The 21,196-nt window shown below is 39.5% G+C and overlaps 1 protein-coding gene across 2 annotated transcripts; it reads left to right on the top strand.

Annotated features, from left to right (window-relative positions):
• The first annotated feature begins 472 nt into the window (after positions 1–472).
• On the top strand, positions 473–20,552 carry CPN1 (carboxypeptidase N subunit 1). 2 transcript variants are annotated; one of them, XM_075612292.1, is made up of 9 exons: positions 473–964; positions 3,694–3,890; positions 4,240–4,404; positions 7,505–7,687; positions 9,224–9,335; positions 15,993–16,132; positions 18,483–18,582; positions 18,761–18,879; positions 20,159–20,552. In XM_075612292.1, the coding sequence occupies exons 1-9, from the start codon at positions 721–723 to the stop codon at positions 20,309–20,311; spliced, it is 1,413 nt and encodes a 470-aa protein (XP_075468407.1). In that variant the 5' UTR covers positions 473–720; the 3' UTR covers positions 20,312–20,552. The 2 variants fall into 2 exon arrangements, with proteins under 2 accessions (XP_075468407.1, XP_075468408.1); XM_075612293.1 differs by having other exon boundaries at positions 4,249–4,404.
• The last annotated feature ends 644 nt before the right edge of the window (positions 20,553–21,196 follow it).

Below are 21,196 nucleotides of genomic sequence, written 5' to 3' on the forward strand. Positions count from 1 at the left end.
TATAATGTGTTCCATAACTCCATGCGCTAATCCCAGATACGGAGATAGCAATCATTTAGTCCACATTACCACCAACTTTTTCAGTGTGAAAACAGTTCCCTAAATCTTTCTATGCAATCCATTTCCTAAATCACTCACCAAAGTGAGCAGGGCTATATACATCAGTGCATTGATGCTGAAACTCATGTTCATATGATTTCTCAGTGTCAATGTCGTTTGCTAAATAGAGGCATCATTATAACTTGTGTATATAATATTGTCAATAAGGGAACCGGGGCCTCTTTCAAAAAATAAATAAATCACTGAATTAGTTATTTGGCTGAATGGGTCTGTGTACATGTTAGTTAATAAATGAGCTGGGGTCAGTTTGAATTTCGACATGAGTAGAAATGTGGTTGAATGCAGCAAACCTCACCTGGTGGAGTGTGGGAGCAGGAGGTGTGGGGGGGGGGGGGGGGTGGTAGTGTATGAAAGGGGGGCTTGTGACAAACAAATGGTACAGCTCAAAGTTCTAAAACATCCTATAGGACTGAGGTGGTTTAGATGAGGGAGGAGTCCTGCCAAAGTAAGTTTCCCACATAGTCCACCTCAAATACTTCCATCCACTGGGCTGCAGTGGGCTGGCACTTGCCTGTGAAACTGGAGCAGTCTGGTTGCAGTTCACACTAGTAAAGGAAAGAACAAGAGAGACTGTGTTACTTTGTATATGGGAACTCAGTTATGGAAGCTAATGCTGAAAGAAGGACAGTGGGACTGTGGTCTCTTCTGAAGCTTTTCCTCCTGTTTGAGGTGACAGCCTCAGTCAGCTTCACCCACCACCGCTATGATGACCTTGTCCGAGCCCTTTACAATGTGCAAAATGAGTGTCCCTACATCACTCGGATTTACAGTATTGGAAGAAGCAACCAGGGAAGACACCTCTACGTTATTGAATTCAGTGACCACCCTGGAATTCATGAACCCTGTAAGTACTGAGCACAGGCATTGCTGCTGAAAATGTGTGTGTTCTTCATTTTAATTAGAGGAGACGGCCCTTAACATTACCTGCAATGGAAATATTACCTGCAAACACATTGATCATTGGTTTGCCGCATACTGAACAAACTCCGTATAAATATATATATATATATATATATATATATATATATATATATATATATATATATATATATATATATATATATATTGTTCAGGAAAAAAGGGACCCCTTTAGTTTTTTGTCATATCTTATATATATTTTTGATCAATCCCCACGAAAATTTGCAAAATTGTATATCTGTTATGTAGATGAACACTATATAAGAGGCACCATGTAGACACAGCTGATGTTAATGAAATTGATGTCACTGTGTTAGGTCAACAAGTAGCAGATACACTGCGGTAGGTTCATGTTAACGAGAAATAGGAGCTTTTGACGTAAATGTGTTAAACTGTTGTAATCTAATCGGAAACACTATGATCACTATAAGGTTTGAGTTCAAAGTGTGGGTTCAAAATGACGAGGCCACCACTGTCTGATTGCGTCATCGATAACACGCTGATCCAGCTGCTCCTACTCCTGAACGATGCGCTGTTTTACTAATTCATTTTTTCAGTCCTCCTAGCGACCATGCTTTATCAGGTAACATTTTATGTAAGCACTTTATAACGTGCTCATCTTCTTCGCTATACACCATGTTGTAACTATGTACTTCACGAGGTCATCACGTTCACACCAATTCCAAAGAATGTTTTTTAGATTCTCAAATCATTCATAAATTTTCATGAAAATGTAGTCATTTTTCTGCAAGCTATGCTGAAAAATAAAAGGGGTCCCGTTTTTTTCTGAACAGAGTGTATATTGTATATTACAGATGTGAGGTCCAGATTGGAATGAGATGAAAGATGTTTTTACGCTTTACCTTTTCATTTAAATTATATGCTTGTGCTCCTTGAAAGGAAGATCTTTACTTTTCCTTAGGTATATTATGACCTAGTTAATTTGCACATTTCAGTTATCCCATTTAACTCACAACCTGGCTAAATTTGAAACACGTTGACAATGTATTGTGGACAATGTGTCCAAATCTACCTCTCTTTTGTGGACTTGGGAAGCACACCCTCTAGCACAGTGTTTTTTACATTTTCTTTGGGGTTAAGGAACCCTATAATTATATTGTGAGATTCTGAGGAACCCCAACCCTCTCTAATAGCGCGCCTGAGATCAGATGCATTGTAAGGAACCCCAACCCTCTCCAATAGCGCGTGTGAGATCAGATGCATGGTAAGGAACCACAACCCTCGCTAATAGCGCGTCTGAGATCAGATGCATTGTAAGGAACCCCAACCCTCTCTAATAGTGTGCCTGAGATCAGATGCATTGTAAGGAACCCCAACCCTCTCTAATAGCGCGTGTGAGATCAGATGCATGGTAAGGGACCACAACCCTCTCTAATAGCGCGTCTGAGATAAGATACATTGTAAGTAACCCCAATCCTCTCTAATAGCGCGTCTGAGATCAGGTGCTTTGTTAATTCTTCTGTATTTGGTACTATTTTGAAATGACCTGAAAATTGCAGGGAACCCTTTAGGGATGCCCGGGGATCCCATTGCTGTGAAAATTGTTGAACAACACGGCTTTAGCAAGTATTATTTATATAGCATGTATAGAACATGCCACATAAATTAACCATTGTTTGAGGGATAAGATATTTATTTGCTTGCTTTTCACACTTTGCATTTGCCAAGCTAAATAATTGCTCTCTAGAAAATTTGCCATTGTATTCATTGTTTGCCTGCAGGTGAGCAACAAATTGCTGATGAAACCAATTTGGTAATGAGAATTCTTGCTTTCTATCCATCCCAATTGTTTTCCATTCATGTTAGTTTGATTTTATCTATGCCATTTAAGGTGTAGTCTTCTATGTTCTAAAAAGGTCATGTGCTGTGACATCTTTGGTCAACTCTCCACAAATTCCAGACGGAGCAGGATCACCCAAAATAAAGAGAAAGTATATAGTGTGCACTGTTGTAACAAGTGGATGTGTTTGTGGGATCTTGGCTCCAATAGATTTTTTACTTACAAGAAGTGGATTATATCAAATCTACATCTTGTAAGTATATAATCTACTTCTTGTAAGTAGAAAATCTATAGGAGCCAAGATCCCACAAATACAACCACTCGTCACAACAGTGCACACTATATACTTTCTCTTTATTTTGGGTGATCCTGCTCCTTCTGGAATTTGTGGAGAGTTGAACGCAGAGGAGCACTGTTGGAAACAAGTTCCCACCAGAGGTTTTGAGCAATATTCACCCAAAGATACACTGTATACTTATTTAATTATTATTTAATTATTCACTTGTTCACAATTCACTGGATGATTTTTAGCCTTTATTAATCACTTGCATGCGGTGTGAAAGCGCCGCTCAATATCACTTTTTGGTGTTACCGTGACATCTTTGAACATCTTTATGTTGGTCCCATTAAAGGCATCTCAGTCTAAGAATGGTCTAGTCCTTTCTATTTGCAAAAAGTGGAATAGTTAATCCACACAATTTACCAATGTATTTTTAGTTTTGAGAACCAATTAATACATTCTAACAAGTTCCAAATCCTGTATAACATCTCGAATACATCTTTTCAGATTTACGTACAGTAGGTTAACTCAGCAGGTGCTACCTTCACTCACATGGGTTCTTTTTTCTCCCCAGTGGAGCCAGAATTTAAGTATGTTGGCAACATGCATGGCAATGAGGTTCTGGGAAGAGAATTACTCATCCAGCTCTCTGAGTTCTTATGTGAAGAGTACCGAAATGGCAATGAACGGATAACTAAACTAATACAGACCACACGGATCCATATCCTGCCTTCCATGAACCCAGATGGATATGAAGTAGCTGCAGACCAGGTAGCCATAAATGCCGAATATTTCAATCTTATCATATAACACTGAACATTAGAAATGAAATATTGCTGATTATGTTTTACTCTTTGTCCTTGCGTGCTACCTACAAATTCTTTTTGATGTTTGGAATTATAAGTACCACAAAGGATCAACTACAAATCCCTATAGAGACTGGAATGGAATTCATGATTAAACTTCATTCTTCCTTTGATTTGCTTCTCCAAAATGTTTTTTTCAATGTCAAATGTGTGCCCATGTCAAGCCGCTACTAAGCTGCTGCTATATACAACACAACTTTAAAAAAAAAAAGTTAAATAACTATAGCATTTCTTTTAATCTATCCACCAAACATGCTCAACAGGGGCCAGATACAAATGGATACCTGACTGGGAGAAACAACTTCAATGAAGTGGATCTAAACCGTAACTTCCCTGATCTCAATATTGCCATGTACTATAATGAAAAGAACGGTGGACACAATCATCATATGCCTTTACCCGACAACTGGAAACACCAGGTGGGTCCCAGGACATTCTGAACATGATTATACATGACGATAATAGTCTTTGTAATTTGATGCATCTAAAAGTGCAGGAGTAGGGTTCGTTCTGTGTATGCGCTATACAAGATATTGAGATAGATAGATGTGATAGATGTGATAGATAGATAGATAGATAGATAGATAGATAGATAGATAGATAGATAGATAGATAGATAGATAGATAGATAGATAGATAGATAGATAGATAGATAGATAAAAGTGCATGTCTGATGTAAGAATACAATAGTCAATATTTAAAACTGATGATACAATAATGGAAACGACGGAAGCTATGTATTTTGCAGGGTTAAGGATTCCTGTTTTTCTGCCAAAACTAATTTTAATTTCCCAATAGTTATACATTTATTTCCCAAATAATCAATGCATTTTTCTATTTTTGCCATAAGTACCTCCAATTATTCATTCAAGTTTAAACAAAGTATTTCTAAGATTAGGAAGCAGTCATTCTTGGGTAAATGAAAGCAGTAGCACTTCTGCGCAGTGTACACTTCTTTATACCACTTTGCGCAGCTTTCTCACTATATGAATACCCAGCGCATGTCTCGACTCCCAAACAGGAAAAAAAGACATGAAAAGCCCACCACAGTTGGTTTAAAGTATATGTATTAAACAGTTAAAATAGCGTAATATCCTCACTTACAATTCAGTAAGTATGAAGATGTGGATAACGAGATACAGCCGAGTACATCGGTGTAGTCAGAATGGTGGATGTCTTTGGAAGCACTTGTAGGACGCCAAATGCTTCGCTGCACCATCAGGAAGAAACCGGAAATCAACGTCTGCAAGTTGCCCTGACGCGTTTCACGTTGAAGGGCTTTGTCAGAGGGACACTCAGACTCTTAATATATATATATATCCCCCAAATGGCATGATTGAATAATTAAAACATTCAGCAGTCACCGTTATATAAACCTACAATACTGCTTAGATATTCAAGAAAACACATCCCAAAGCGATATACATATTAAAGCAGCAGTCCAAGCTGCCGTTTTTATTAATTTTGTATTTTTTTCCCCTTTAATATCCACACAATGTTGAGTAATTAGCTAAGTTGCCGATCGATCCATTATCCTGTGATCGATTGGCGAAGATTCGGCCGTCAGTGCAGCGGAAGAGGACTAAAGATGCAAAGTTCTGTGGGGAAGATCATGTGATGCACTGCTAGAGAGAGTGCAGGGCTCACTTAGGGGTATGCCAGAGCCTATTTCATAAGACGAAGGGGATGTGACTTTGTAAATGGTTGCTATAGAAACAAAAAAAGGCTTGTTACATTATAATACATAAAAAATATAATTCAAAGTTGTTTTAAAAAAAAATGCTAAAAGTATTTTCTAATAGTACAGAACTGATTTATTGGGGGGGAAAACACACGTAGGATATTGCTTGGTCTGCAGCTTTAATAAGTGTACAGTTACATACATATGTGTTTATCCTATAATGTATGTATATTAACTGCTAAGAAAATGTATATTAATAAATACTTATTCAATAAATTAACATTTTAAACATTTGTGCAATGAGTGTTTTTTATCATGGGAAAAATAGATGCGTTAATTATGTGATAATGTAAATTTATCAATTGTTGTATGAGAACATTACATTAAGATACATGTATACAATAAATGTTTTTAAATATGTGAAAATGTGTACTAATTTATAGCAATAGAAAGATTAATATTGTTATGTATAAATATATTAAACTATATATTAAACTGTGAAATAAATGAAGTGAATGTCATTTATATTATAAAAAAATAAATGTTATTTTATATATGGGAAATTAAATTAAATTTAATGAATTTATGAAATAATTAACAAATACATTTACAATAAGAATACAAATAGTTTGACAATATATTTACAGTAAGGGCAGGTAAAATGTGGAATTCATTACCCATGGAGACTGTGATGGCAGCTACAGTAGATTTGTTCAAAAAAAGGTTGGACATCTTTTTAGAAATGGAAGGTATACAGGGATATACCAAATAAGTAAACATGGGAAGGATGTTGATCCAGGGAGTTATCTGATTGCCAATTCTTGGAGTCAGGAAGGAATTTATTTTTCCCCTTATGAGATATCATTGGATGATATTTCACTGGGGTTTTTTATTTGCCTTCCTCTGGATCAATATACTGTAAGTACGGATATAGGATAAAGTATCTGTCATCTAAATTTAGCATACTGTAGGTTGAACTTGATGGACGCATGTCTTTTTTCAACCTCCTACTATGTAACTACGATGTAACTATGTAACAATGTGTATATACCATTTTTGGGATATATTTTGTATACAAATAATAATTCATAACACGTCACAATATTACAATGCATACATTTTATTACAATAATATGCAAAAAAACTAAAATATACAGATACATATAGATATCAATAAGATTAAACAATCAACATTTAGCTTTCAGATCTGTATGATCAGTAAACCCCAATGGATGCTGGCTTTTTATAAGATGTATCCAAAATGGGTCTCTTTGTAAACAGTATAAAATCTCTATTACTGAATCTAATCTTACCTGGTAAAAATTAAATCACCATAAACCTAAGAACTACCCAAATCACCATTCAGGGACACCACCATATAGAAGGATGCTACGTTTGGTCTTACTAATATGCAACAGCGAAAAGTTATTTGACTTTGTAATTTCCACTGTAACCATTGAAAATATGTCAGCTTCAGAAATCTGTTTCCTTTTTTGCTCCATTATCGTCTGTTTTTAAATAAAAGAGTGCACCCTATCACGATACAGAATAAGGCTTATATGCTGATCTGTGAGCAGGGTTACTGGCTATGCAATTCTTTAGCCCAGGTTGTGCCGAAAAGCTGTGTAATGCGGCAGGCAGATGCTTATAGGGGTCCATGTTAAAATGGACATGAAGCAAAAGGTGACATGATGTGCTCATTTGCATGTCATTACCCAGAATCCCTGGCTGCAGTGGAAGCATTGCATGCTAAGCGATAATCGGGGAGAGTTTGCAGTATGCTGATCTAAGAAACTTTAATACACATAATTTTCTTCGGCACAATTCATTTGGAACAGGTGGAGCCAGAGACCTTGGCTACGATTCAGTGGATGAAAAATTACAATTTTGTCCTCTCTGCAAACCTACATGGCGGAGCTGTTGTAGCTAATTATCCCTATGATAAATCCAAGGAGCTAAGGACTAGAGGATATCGCCGCACCGCCTATACCGCTACACCTGATGACAAGCTCTTTAAAAAGGTAATGGGTGTCTTCTTACATGTGCAGTGCGCTTTCCAATGACAATTAATAACATACTGTGCAGTATTATTTTTCATTTTTAGCATAATTCCTACTGGTTGTACTTTGGTTGTGGTGCAATATTTCAAATGTTGATGAAGGCTACAAAAAAGATCTAATTTTGATTGAATCCAAGAAGTCAATTAAAAATGTATAGTCAATTATTCACAATATATAGTCTTTTCTAACATGAAAAACATACAATATGCTTATGTATTTATGTGTATGTATTTATGTATGAATGTATATCATTATTTATATAGCGCAATTAATGTACATAGCGCTTCACAGCAGTAGTACACTTGACAATCAATATAAATAACAAATAATACAAATACGTGACAAGGAGTCCCTGCCCCGGAGAGCTTACAATCTAATTAGGCCTGTGAGATCATAAATACTATCATTGGCGCAAACCTTCTTGAGCTCACGTAGAGATCTGAACTCAGCCCCTATTCATTTTATTGTTTATTTACTGCATGACTTGAGTGTATTTTGGTATTAACTTTCTGGGACTTTTGTTAGCTGTAATACTCTTTCTCATTGTCTTGCATATTATCTTGGAACATAAGGTACAATCTGTGTTCTACTGGAATAATTAGCAGGGAAAGTAGCCTTATACAGTATCTCCGGGAGATATCTGAAGAAGGATTTTGGGGAGGCCTTGGATTAGCAGAAACACATGGTCCTTTGTGTCCTTCAACCACAGGGTAATGCACAGAAAACCTCCTAAAGGCAGCAGGTTTATATAGAAATACTGGGTCTACTTTATTTCTAGCTTGAATTTTCAAATAGTTGTTTTTTTTCAGGGTAATGGTTTTACAGGATACATGACAGGTTGGTTTAGCAAGTCCAAGACAAACAGCTACTGAGAATGAATTTAATAAAAAGAGAACTCTGTCACGCTCACAGCAAAGGCTTGTATCCGTTCTATGAGGAAACTATGGGATATACATAAGGGTTGATTCAATAAGCCCCAAAGTGACCTATCACTGTAAACTCCCATTGACTTGAATGGGAATAGTGCAGATCAGGATACCATTACATGGAAACTCCAATTGAGAACAGACCTGATAGAAGAAGCACATTTTAGAAAGTGCAAGAAAAGGAGAAGGATATATACAGTATATATATATATTTTAAGTTATACTTTGAGCCCAGAGGTTGCCAAAGTAGGAAGGGTATTTTAAGTTAGGAGATGGTAAAAGGGAAGGATCTACCTAATTCCCCCATAATAAACATTCCCATAATAAACATTCACTTTAAGGGGTGTACTTATTAAGGTCTCCCAGCAAAACTGCGGGGACAAAATAAGAGCAAAAATCAGCGCCAGATTAATCAAATACATAAAATCCAATTACAAGCAATTATATATTTTTCTGTAATAATACTGGCGCAGATTTTGAGCACTGATTTGACTCCAGTTTTGCAGCCTTTAACGAATGGGTGAACCCTCTATTCTGCTGTGTCTCATTGTCTCCATGTATCTCACTGCAGCTTGCAAAGGCATATTCTCAAGGGCACAGTTGGATGCACCACGGATGGAATTGTGGAGATTACTTTCCCGATGGAATCACCAATGGAGCATCTTGGTATTCCCTGTCTAAGGGTGAGCGCTAACATTTCACATGGTAGATGGTGTTTTGGTAAAATACACAAGTCTCCTTTCTAGGACTGCAATGAACATTACACTGTATAGGGTTTATTTACTAAAGTGTGAAAGCCAGTAACGGTTGTGAACATGCACTTTAATGACTTCATACTTTATAGAAAGACACACCAAGGGCTCTGTATTAAAGGTCAAATTCCGGGCAAAGTCGTTATTTTATTGCAATTTTGGGCGTCATCTGCAGCGACACAAGGGATTGAGGAGTTAAGGGCAGGGTTACATTCGCATATTGGCGCTGGTCTATGTATTAAGGAATGTGCGGCTTGCGTTACTTTTCTAGGTCACGTGAAAGGTGGCGTAAGTCTATTTTTTAGCTCAGAATATGCCAAATTCTAAAGCTATAGAGAGTAGAGGACTAGGGCTACAAAGATTAACAGTGTCCTTATATTGTACTAAGAACTCCGCAAATGGGCTCCATATGGATATTGCAAAATATCAGCATCCCATAACAGGGGAACAGGGGACTAGTACCTAGTGCTGCCAGTGTTACATAAGGGTACATTATATGTCTCCAAACTGAATAGTAAACATGAGTTGTGCAGGCCTGCCCTAGAGCATATTAACGCACCTACGTGTTTCAGGCTGGAAGCCTTTATCAAAGTGTGACACACCTTGATAAAGGGCTTCCAGCCCGAAGCACGTAGGTGCGTTAATATGCTCTAGGGCAGGGGCATGCAAACGTTTTATGCTGCGCCCCCTCTGCCTGTGCTGGTCCGGTGGTGCGCCCTCCCCACCCGCCTTACCTCGCGCGGCGTAAAATGACGTCGAAGGGTCGTGTGACATCACATTACTGTGACAACCGTGACGTCACATGAACCACCAAGAAAAATTTCACGCCCCCCCCCCCCCCCCACCCCCGGGCGGCGTGCCCCTCAGTTTGCGCACCGCTGCTCTAGGGAGTCAATTATGATCCTATAAATATACATTTTGTATTTTTCTGTGTGAGCCTCCTCCTATTATTGCTGGCTGTGCTCTGCCTTTTTCTTTTTCTTTGTTGCAAATTCTAAAGCAGTGAAGATACTTTTAATAAATATTCCACATTCCAGCAGAAAAAAATCTCATGTCAGCTCACGCTCACCTCTTAATACATAGAAGGCAAGTATTATCAGAGCAATGAGCTTGCGAGCTGTGATACTCGTACCGCGCAGTATCACTTAGTCCCCTTAATCTGACCAAACATATACATTTCAAATGCTTATTAATGTACATTTAATTATGAAAGAAATGGCTTGGTTATGGCTGAACCTAACATGCAGATAAGCGCTTGTCAGGCAGCTGCATTTTATATTTTGTTACTTCCTTAATATTCAGCACTCTGCGGTATTTAGGAAAAGGACTTCAAAGGATCAAGTTGTGATAAGTTTTTATTGGACCATCAGGAACATTCATGATATGTATTGCTGTACGTGCTATGGAGACCAAGGGGTCCATGTATCAAGGCAATTTGGGCACAAACGGGACCTTTTGATCCTGTCTGCCCCATCTTGCAACTAAGGGAGTGTCCGTAGGAGGTGCTGCAGAGGAGTCAGTGACGGATTTATCCTTTTGTCGCCCATGGGCTCACGCTGACAGAGTGGGCGGCCCACCACTTGTAGCGTAGCGGCGTCATGATGTCACAGCGGCATGTGACACAGCGTTGTCATGGCAACGCGTCGTCATTTGACGTCCAGTCGCCATGACAATGCGCCACTGCAGGAGGGGGGCGACTCCTGAGAAGGTAAGACCCCCTCTCAACAGACACATACAAAAATTGCCGCCCACCTCAAATTGCAGATTTAGGCTTGTGGGAAATCGCCCTCTGAGAGGAGTTACATTTTGCAGAGATTATACATTTATAATGAGATGTAGCACATTCTGAGTCTCTCCATGTCTGTAGTAGCGTAAATTGAACATCCTGAGAAACTGTTTTAACATACAGAGCGCCGTAGCCTGATCTGGGAAATGGAGCATTGCGTCAGAACACACTTTTCTAACAAATATGAGGGTGGCTGTTTTAATGATTGTGTTTCAACTAAATGCACAGCAAATGTGAGAAAAAATTGGGGGTGAACCCCTGGTGGTGCTACAAATATGCCAGGCAGTTAAAGACAAATAAGCACATAATAAAGAACCAAAACTGAGTAGATAAACGGTGAGGGTGTCTCCATTAATGTGCCGATGGTATGTGCGTGCCTGAATACCCCCGCCTCACCTGTTTGGAGCCGTTGGAGACGATTTCCCCACGCCGATGGTACACACCCCCCCTGGAAGGAGGAGATAGCTGGTATGGAACTCCTCAGCTGAACGTGCGGCAAACCCGGTGAAGGAGACTGACAGGTGTAATGGAGTCCTGCAAGCAGAGTCTCTGGCCGTCTGACCGGGTGCCTGCTGGAAAACTCCTGATGAACCGGTCCGTTGCTGCAGGGGGGTAGGTGGCGGCTGTTGGTGGGGAGGACGACACACTCAGAGCCTCCAAGTAGGGTCCGTCAATGCTGGAATCTCCCGGAGCAGGTGAGGGAAGGGGTTATCGGCTGCACACTGGCAATGACTGAGACACATGCAGCTAGTGAAAGAAATCCTCTCGAATGGATCAGCTGCTCCGTGTAGGAAGTGCCGATGCGTGCTACAATGCAGGAAAGTCAAAGAATAGTAGTGAGAGAGCAGAGCACTGCCAAAATGATGAGGAGGGCTTTGATGCAAAAAAGATGAATTTATTTATTAGGCATAATAGCCAAAAAAGAGCAGACACACTAGATTAAAAAACTCTGACGCGTTTCCCGCCGTGGAGGCGCTTTATCAAAGAGTACTACTGCTCCATGGAAGTCGGGTTAAATAATGGTCAGAGGCTAATGCACGCCCACAATGAGGTCAGCGTTAAATGGTATAAGCTGAAGAGTATGAGTAATCAAATGAATCCTCCGCCCTGTAAAATCTACCCCCAGGAGAGCGTGGGATATTGTCTGGTTGGGATATTAGTCTTCCACTTTGATGATTGGTTAATCTGTTAATTGTTGTTTATTGTTAAGCTCCATTGGACTTGGTGATGCTCAGAGGCTTTGGACGCTCTCCTGGGGGTAGATTTTACAGGGCGGAGGATTCATTTGATTACTCATACTCTTCAGCTTATACCATTTAACGCTGACCTCATTGTGGGCGTGCATTAGCCTCTGACCATTATTTAACCCGACTTCCATGGAGCAGTAGTACTCTTTGATAAAGCGCCTCCACGGCGGGAAACGCGTCAGAGTTTTTTAATCTAGTGTGTCTGCTCTTTTTTGGCTATTATGCCTAATAAATAAATTCATCTTTTTTGCATCAAAGCCCTCCTCATCATTTTGGCAGTGCTCTGCTCTCTCACTACTATTAAATGCACAGCAAACAACCAAAATACACCTAAATAATCTAAATCACCTTAAAAAAGGTTCACTTTCATACAGATTTATGAATGTGATCAGACAATATAAAACAACTAAAAAATAAATAAAAGTTCCTCTGCCAGAAAAGGTTGTTTAACGCTTATTCGATACTTTGGTAAAAGGGACTTAACAGTGACCATTTCAATATATATACTTGTTCCCGCCTGTGGTAGAAAGACCAGCAGGCTGCAGTAGAAGGAGGGAAGATAATTTAATTTCCATCAAGCAAAAAAAGGAGTGATATTATATAAATGACTTTAGGTGGTGTTAGCCCTCTTACTGCAAGCATTAACCTGAGTATAACAAATAGTACGTTGTTTGAAGATTACTGTAGGCTAAACAAAGCCAAATTCCTAAGATTGTAACTGAGATTATTACAAGGGGTACCATTTATTACAATTACTTTAATGTACCGTGAGCCTGGAGGTACCAAAATATTCTCATAAACAATGGGGCTTATTCACTTAACTCCAATATTTTTAGCATATTTAGCATAATTTAATTAACGACAATTTATTTTAATGCGTTTTAAAAAGCATTAATAGTATTAACGTTTTCAGAGCAGAGAGAATAGACTTCAAGATATTAAAAAATAGTGTTTTTTTGCCATGAATGCGGTTTTGATGAAGCTATTCAACTCAGTCGGTGAATCCATATATCTATCTATCTATCTATCTATCTATCTATCTATCTATCTATATATACATATATATATATAAAGCAGAAAATAGCCGTGTTAGTCCAGTTGCGATAGTGCAGAATAAATGAGTTCTTCAGTATTCGGTGATACCTTTTTTATTGGACTAACAATTTATGTCATAGGACAAGCTTTCGAGAGTTATCCTCTCTTCTTCAGGTCAAGCAATACTGATATACCAGTATACCTGAAGAATAGAGGATAACTCTCGAAAGCTTGTCCTATGACATAAATTGTTAGTCCAATAAAAAAGGTATCACCGAATACTGAAGAACTCATTTATTCTGCACTATATATATATATATATATAAATAAATGTAAATACAACTGTATGCTCATCTGCATGTCTTAGGCAGGTCTGCAACCCCGCCTTTCCCCATTATCACCCAGCACACAGCACTTCCACTGCAGCAAGGGATTCTGGGAAATGACATGCAAATGAGCACACAGTGCCACTTTTTGCTTCAAAAACCATTTTTAACATGGTTCCCTATAGGCTTAAGCTTGCTGCATGGTCACAGCTTTGAGCACAGCCAGGGTTAAGGTGCATACCCAGAAAACCACCCACAGACAGCTGTTTCGACCTTAATGGGTCTCATCAGTGTGGGGTTGATTAACTGGGTATGCAAAGAAGCTAAAGGATGGGCCAACCATAATACTGAGTTAAGTTATGGTGAGTAAAAAAAGTGACAAAAACCCTCCACAGCAAAGCAAATATGCAAATGTAAATACAACTGTATGCTCATCTGCATGTCTTAGACAGGTCTGCAACCCCGCCTTTCCCCATTATCACCCAGCACACAGCACTTCCACTACAGCAAGGGATTCTGGGAAATGACATGCAAATGAGTACACAGTGCCACTTTTTGCTTCAAAAACCATTTTTAACATGGTTCCCTATAGGCTTAAGCTTGCTGCATGGTCACATCTTTGAGCACAGCCAGGGTTAAGGTTCATACCCAGAAAACCACCCACAGACAGCTGTTTCGACATTAATGGGTCTCATCAGTGTGGGGTTGATTAACTGGGTATGCAAAGAAGCTAAAGGATGGGCCAACCATAATACTGAATTAAGTTATGGTGAGTAAAAAAAGTGACAAAAACCCTCCACAGCAAAGCAAATATGCAAATGTAAATACAACGGTATGCTCATCTGCATGTCTTAGGCAGGTATGCAACCCCGCCTTTCCCCATTATCACCCAGCACACAGCACTTCCACTGCAGCAAGGGATTCTGGGAAATGACATGCAAATGAGCACACAGTGCCACTTTTTGCTTCAAAAACCATTTTTAACATGGTTCCCTATAGGCTTAAGCTTGCTGCATGGTCACAGCTTTGAGCACAGCCAGGGTTTTATAAAGCCACAGAACGGTATCGTCTATTTATTTTTTATTTTTATATATATATATATATATATATATATATATATATATATATATATATATATATATATATATATATATAATATATTATATATATATATATATATATATATATATATATATATATATATATATATATGTGTCTCCGGGCCTTTGTGTATTAGTGTCTTAGTGTGTGTGTATTGTGTGTGCATCATTTGTATGAGTGAGTGTTAGTGAATGTCTGCAGTGCAACTGGGATTAAAGATCATCACTTGCTTGAATCAGGAGTCAGCATCTATAAAAATGGGAAAGAAACCATTAAATGTGTGCATACAAACTACTTTCCCTGCCTGACACCCTTTATTTTCAAGTAGGTGGTTTTCACAAGTTGGTTTGTAGTGTTGTTACAGAGCAGGTAACATAACATCTCTAGTTATGATACAATATTTAGTGGTCAAATCATGGCTAAAAGGCTATTTACAAAAACTTGGTGGGTCTTACTGAGTATTATAAAACAGCGGTGCGCAAACTGGGCGGTGCGACCCCCAGGGGGGGCGCAAAACTTTATTTGGTGGGGCGCGGGCTGCTCGGCGGTTACAGATGCCCTGCGCCAAGAGCGCGAGGCCTCTGTAAATTTACTTACCAGCTTCTTGTTCACGCGTCGCCATGGCAACGTGGCATCAAATGACACCCGTTACCATGGAGACTTGACATCAAATGACGCCGCGGTTCAGGTGACTAAATATCCATAATGTGTTGGAAAGAACAACTGTGTAGACATATTTGAATCCGCCACAAATTTGCAAGTTCCTTTCAGTCGCGGATTTCTGCGAATCAGTCTGAAAACAAAAGCAGATTGTTTTTCTTCCTATCACTGAAGATCCGCAGGTTCAGATTCTCAGAAATCCGAATCCGTTTGCGGATTCCGAACCCCGAAATATATGAGTGAAAGAGAGATATAACCACTTCATTCAATTTATTCAGAGCCAGATTTGAATTTTTGTTTCTGAAAAGCATCAATGGAGTTACGGACACCAGAATACATTAAGAAATAGGTTTAAAAAGGTTTTACATTACCCTGGTCAATGAATGTCAATCGTTCCTAACTTTGTTTCCTATCTTTATTGTTGTCACGGCAGGAATGCAGGACTTTAACTACCTCTATACAAACTGCTTTGAGATTACTTTGGAGCTGAGCTGTAACAAGTTTCCGCGGCAGGAGGAGTTGGAGAGGGAGTGGTTTGGTAACCGTGAAGCTCTGATTGCATACATTGAAGAGGTAACACATTTACAAATCAGCCAGAGAGAAGAAGCCGATGAAAGAGGAACAGGACACCCTCCTATCACAACATGACAACAACTTGTTACTAGATTACATTTAAAAAGAATGTTCTGATTGGGCTAACACCACACCAGCCAACTGGCAGGGTTACGTCTTCATTCACTTCAATGGAGCTTTAAGCGGGAGCCTATTGATAGGAGCCAGGGGGGCGTGACAAGTGAAATGCTGCATTTCAAATATTTTTATGGTTTACATGTTGCCAACTAATTATTTCTTTAAACAGATGAGATTTAACACATTTACATAGTTTGAATGAATACTAGTGATTTTTAGCATATTTTGAATTAGTGAATGGCCTTCGCTGCTGATTCTGGATGTGACCCATACTGTTCCATTCATCTGTACGTGTGCATTTGATCAGCTCCATGTATTACTATTAAACCAAAGACACAAACAAGCAGACTGCGAGTTTTCCAGTAAATGTAATAACATTCACTAAAATAGTTCTGTTTGTGGATATGCCTGTAAAATATACAACTGAAAACAAGGGCTGCTACAGAAGGGAAATTGATAAAGTAAGATTAAAAAACACTAAACTATACATCATGCTCCAAACTTACTCAAGCCCTATTAACTTCATACAGTACAGACTTTGTTGCCTGTCCAACCTCACATTTCATAGGCTGTTGGCTAGCAAACTTTGAACAGACCATGCTCAGTCACACATTCATTTAATAGTACAATCTCTACTGTCCATAGATGCCTCACACAGTAACATGTGCATGTTTGTCAATTGGTAGTTTTCACACATTGTACGGACTGTGGACAGCTCCGTACAGTCTGTATAAAAGTGTGGTTAGTTAACTGGTGCAAGATCCATCGGGACATTCATCATGGCACATCAGAGCCCCCCCCCCCCCCCGCCCCCTTTCCCACTGACTCAGGTAACAAACCAAAAAAACATGTAGCAAAATCGCAAGCAGCATGAACCCTTCCGCTAGGCTGGGATCATACTGAGTGCGATGGTGCTTGCGTGCGGATGCGCCAAGAACAAATTGCAGGATCCCTTCGAGGCCGCTCCTAGTGCGTGCATGCGTTCCCATGACATGGCGCAACCGCGTTTTGAAAGCGGCGGCGCATCACAGCCGCGCCCCGTGAGCGGTTCAGCCAATCATGGCGAACCAGCTCTGTGACGTCATAGCCATGCCCCCCCATCACCGCCAACACTATGAGCTGGGATCACTTGTGCTACAGCCACGTGGCACGGTAAGTGCTCGCACTCTCGCAAGCAAGCGGAGTGTATGAGCTCTGCCTTACTCTATTACAGCTGCTACTGAACACTGGACATCATGGGGTGGAGTTCTTCTAATGTAATTATTACACAATGAAAAGGCTCATAGGGATCCTGCATAGTCAATCACAAACGTATTCTCATACTGAAATATTTAAATACTTAAATATTTTACCCTGTATGGTCTAATTAACTATGCATTTAATTTCATGGCTTTTCTTAATAACTTCCCACAGTTACAAATTAAAACCTTTTTTTACTTGGAAGAGTAGACATTATTCAGAATAAAGTTGCTGTTATGAAATATATATATAATTGAAAACATAAATCATATGGGGCTAGAGTGGCCAGCTCCAGTCCCCAAGGGCCACCAACAGGGCACCTTTTAAGGATGTCCCTGCTTCAGCCCAGGTGGCTTAATCAGTGGTTCAGTGAACGACTGAGACACTGATTGATCCACCTGTGCTGAAGCAGGGATAGATAGAAAATTGTTGTATGGTTGCTCTAAAAACAAAAAGCAGCTGGCAGTGTCTCAGCTTGTAAAGCAAAGTAACCCTCCAATGTGAATGATAAGGCTAGGACAAGTGCTCCCAAGAGGAGATACAGTATAGCTGGAAAATGGAATCCCACGTAGCAATGAGGTAAGGATAACAAACACCCGCCCGTGTCCAGCACTAATAAAACATCCTAATAAACTGGGGGGAAATGAGCACCTTCATAAAGGGCTTATAGCCTGAAACGCGTAGGTGTATTGTCTTGTTTGTTGGTTTTTGATCCATTAAACTTCATTTTTTTATCGTGGGAACGCACCTCTGTATTTTTTACAAGCTAGCAGTGGATTTAGTGCTCCGTCTTTTCTCCCTCCTCTTACATCTGAAGAAGGGGTATCCTGAAAACCTGACCTGTTGGTAGCTAATGAGGACTGGAGTTGGTTATTTCTGCATTAGGCAATATATTACCGAACACTACCCAGTTGATGTGTATTTAAATGTATCAATGTAGGTAAGTAACACCAGGAGAGAACTCATCTTCTTTTTTTTTTTTTCAACTATCTAGGTTCATCAAGGTATAAAAGGAATAGTAACTGATGAGAATAATAATGGATTACCCAACGCGGTTATTTCAGTCAGCGGTATTAGCCACGACGTTACCTCGGGTAAGTTCCTGATAAGAATGTAATCTTTCTGCAAGTCAACACTCTGTGTTATATGGAGCGTTGGAGCTTTATTTATTGGAAACTTGAGACATTGGGCAAACAGAAGCCTCTGCTCAGATCAAAAACCCCAGATCACGAAATATCAAACAGTGAGGATGTTATTTTTTTTTTCTTATAGGTGAAGGTGGCGATTATTTCAGGCTGTTGTTGCCTGATACGTACATTGTAACTGCATCGGCAGAAGGCTACTATGCACAGAGCTTGACAGTAACTGTTAGCCCTGCAGCACCTACAGTGGTAAGTTGTACAGAATACTTGTAACCCTGTTCCTACAATGCAGAGCGGCATAAAATGCATTTCACAAAACACATTGATGGCAGAAAATGGATCTAGTTCAGTAGCAATCATTTCAAACGTGGGGTTTCCATCTGAGTTGGAAGTACACAACTGACTTCTAGAAATGATGATTATTTTATAGAAGACCCTGATTATATATAGCTCTGAAAACTTTCCTGGCATTAACAAAACTTTCCCTTTTTAGCTCATACAGGGAAATCACAAAGCTGTCTGGCCCCAGTCAGCTAGTGAATATACAGTGATTAAAGGTGCATGGATGTAAAGTGAGGGAGAAAACAGAAATGCAGCAGTTTTTAGGTGGCTGATTGCATTTTTCCCTTCAAAACTATTGACTACATTACTGAAAGTGAAAAAATATATATGTGACAGCTTTATCAGTGTACAGACAGCTGTATGAGCACATAAGGGATTTTGCAGGCACAACTGATCCCTGACGGAAAGCCCTTACAATCTAAGGTTCTAGTTCCAGTCACACAATAAAATGACTCGGCAATTAGTCACGTAAGTAACATCGGGAGCTCAATCACATTTTCCCACTGTACATTGACTTTACCGTTATGCAACTTGGCCACGCTGAGGAGCTTTTCCTGCATTGTATCATATCCCCTTTTTAATACAGTTTTACATTGTCACGCATTATTTAGGATGATAAGCGCTGTTCCCCTGAAGAGTGTGATTTATTATACAGTTACAATGTAACTCACAGCATAATTAGTACTTCAGCATTGAGGGACAATATTGCTAAGAAAGATACAGTATGATTATGGACATCTAATTAGGGCACATTCAACTTCAAGCAGCATTCCTGCCTACTCACTAAACCCCACGCATTCCGCAGATCAATACGAAGCTGCAATGGTTCATTTTGTCACTTTCCATTGGCGAGCGACATCTTTGAAAATTCAGGAAGTAAACAGTTAACTAAACCTGCATGTTTCCTGAGAACCAAGGGGTCCCAAGATAGCGTGTTTCAGTTCCACCGAACCCCCCCCCCCCCCCTCGTTCCAATTCTGTAAAAGTAAATCAATTTACAAATTGGGAGAGATTGCATTTCCTGGCATTTATTACAATATGTAGCAATTTAAATTGTTGAAGGCCTCTAAGAAATACACAGGAGTTGCCCATTGTATGCTCGTCTGGTTAAATCTAGAAGCATAAATGATAACATTTGCACATTGTATAATACTATAGACTGAGAAATATTGTCTGTTACTTCCAGGTTCATTTTCAGCTTAAACAGGAGAAAAAAACACAGAATTCAAAGGAAAAGTTCCCATTTAAAAATCTGAATGGTAAAAACTACATAAAGAAGGTAGTTCCAAGAGAAGTTATGAGAAGACATGGAGATGAAGACATGGCTAAGTCTTCATAAGATCATTCCGAACCTTACCTCTCGTGCTGAAGGCACCTGAACGCATCATTTAACAATGCGTCAGAGAAACGAACGGTGGACATCTATATGATAAGGACTGAGAAAGCCAGTAAAGAGGGGGAGAAAATCAAAAATATTGAAAATAATAATAATATTTTAATCACTGTTAAATTAAATATGTTGTGTCACGTTGTATATTTAAGTTCAAAGAGATATTAAAGGATGGGTTTGTAGGATTGAAGACATCTGCGGTTTTTCTCATAATGGATTCTAAAAATGTTTACTTCCAGGAATCCTAAAAAGTGACAGTCCCCATTTCCATCTAAGATAGATGCCACAGATAGAGTTACTGTTATTTAAGTCAGGCTATTGGAAAACAACATTGAAAAGGGAATGTATTGCCATATTGGCATGGTATTGTGCCCATCTCCCCTCCCATCACTGGTAATCCAGATATGAACATTCTTGTTTCCTTTGCATTTGATATATTTAATATTCCTCCTACCATCTGTGTTGTGTTTTGTTTCTGCTCATTGCTGTGTCTCTCTTGTTGGTGGTGCTATCCTTTTGGAGCTCTAAGAAGTAATATATTTGGTGCATTCCTATCATGTTTGGCCTGAGCCCCACCCCTATATCGATACCCCCCCCATGTTAGGGACGCACTCCTACATGTTGGCTCCACGCCCCCCCCCCCCCCCCGTGTTGGTGGCCTTGTGAGCCCTTTCCTTTCACACCTGTATTTATCTTTCTCTTCTGTATCTCGCTCTTCCACTCAGTCTCCCCCATCCCGTTCCTCACACATTTCCTGCTCCTCCCCTGGTCACACACATAATTCCCCCCAATACACATACAATTCCCACTCCCACATACAACCTCCACAATACA

The sequence above is a fragment of the Ascaphus truei genome, chromosome 8 (genome assembly GCF_040206685.1).
Source record: "Ascaphus truei isolate aAscTru1 chromosome 8, aAscTru1.hap1, whole genome shotgun sequence".
Lineage (NCBI taxonomy): Eukaryota > Metazoa > Chordata > Amphibia > Anura > Ascaphidae > Ascaphus > Ascaphus truei.

What these genes read in the sequence shown, in the direction of transcription:
- CPN1 (XM_075612292.1), top strand. Translation starts at nt 721, where the DNA reads ATGGAAGCTAATGCTGAAAGAAGGACAGTGGGACTGTGGTCTCTTCTG. An exon ending in ATGACAAGCTCTTTAAAAAG is followed by an intron (nt 7,688 to 9,223) that starts GTAATGGGTGTC and finishes ATCTCACTGCAG; the next exon opens with CTTGCAAAGGCATATTCTCA. An exon ending in TAGCCACGACGTTACCTCGG is followed by an intron (nt 18,583 to 18,760) that starts GTAAGTTCCTGA and finishes TTTTTCTTATAG; the next exon opens with GTGAAGGTGGCGATTATTTC.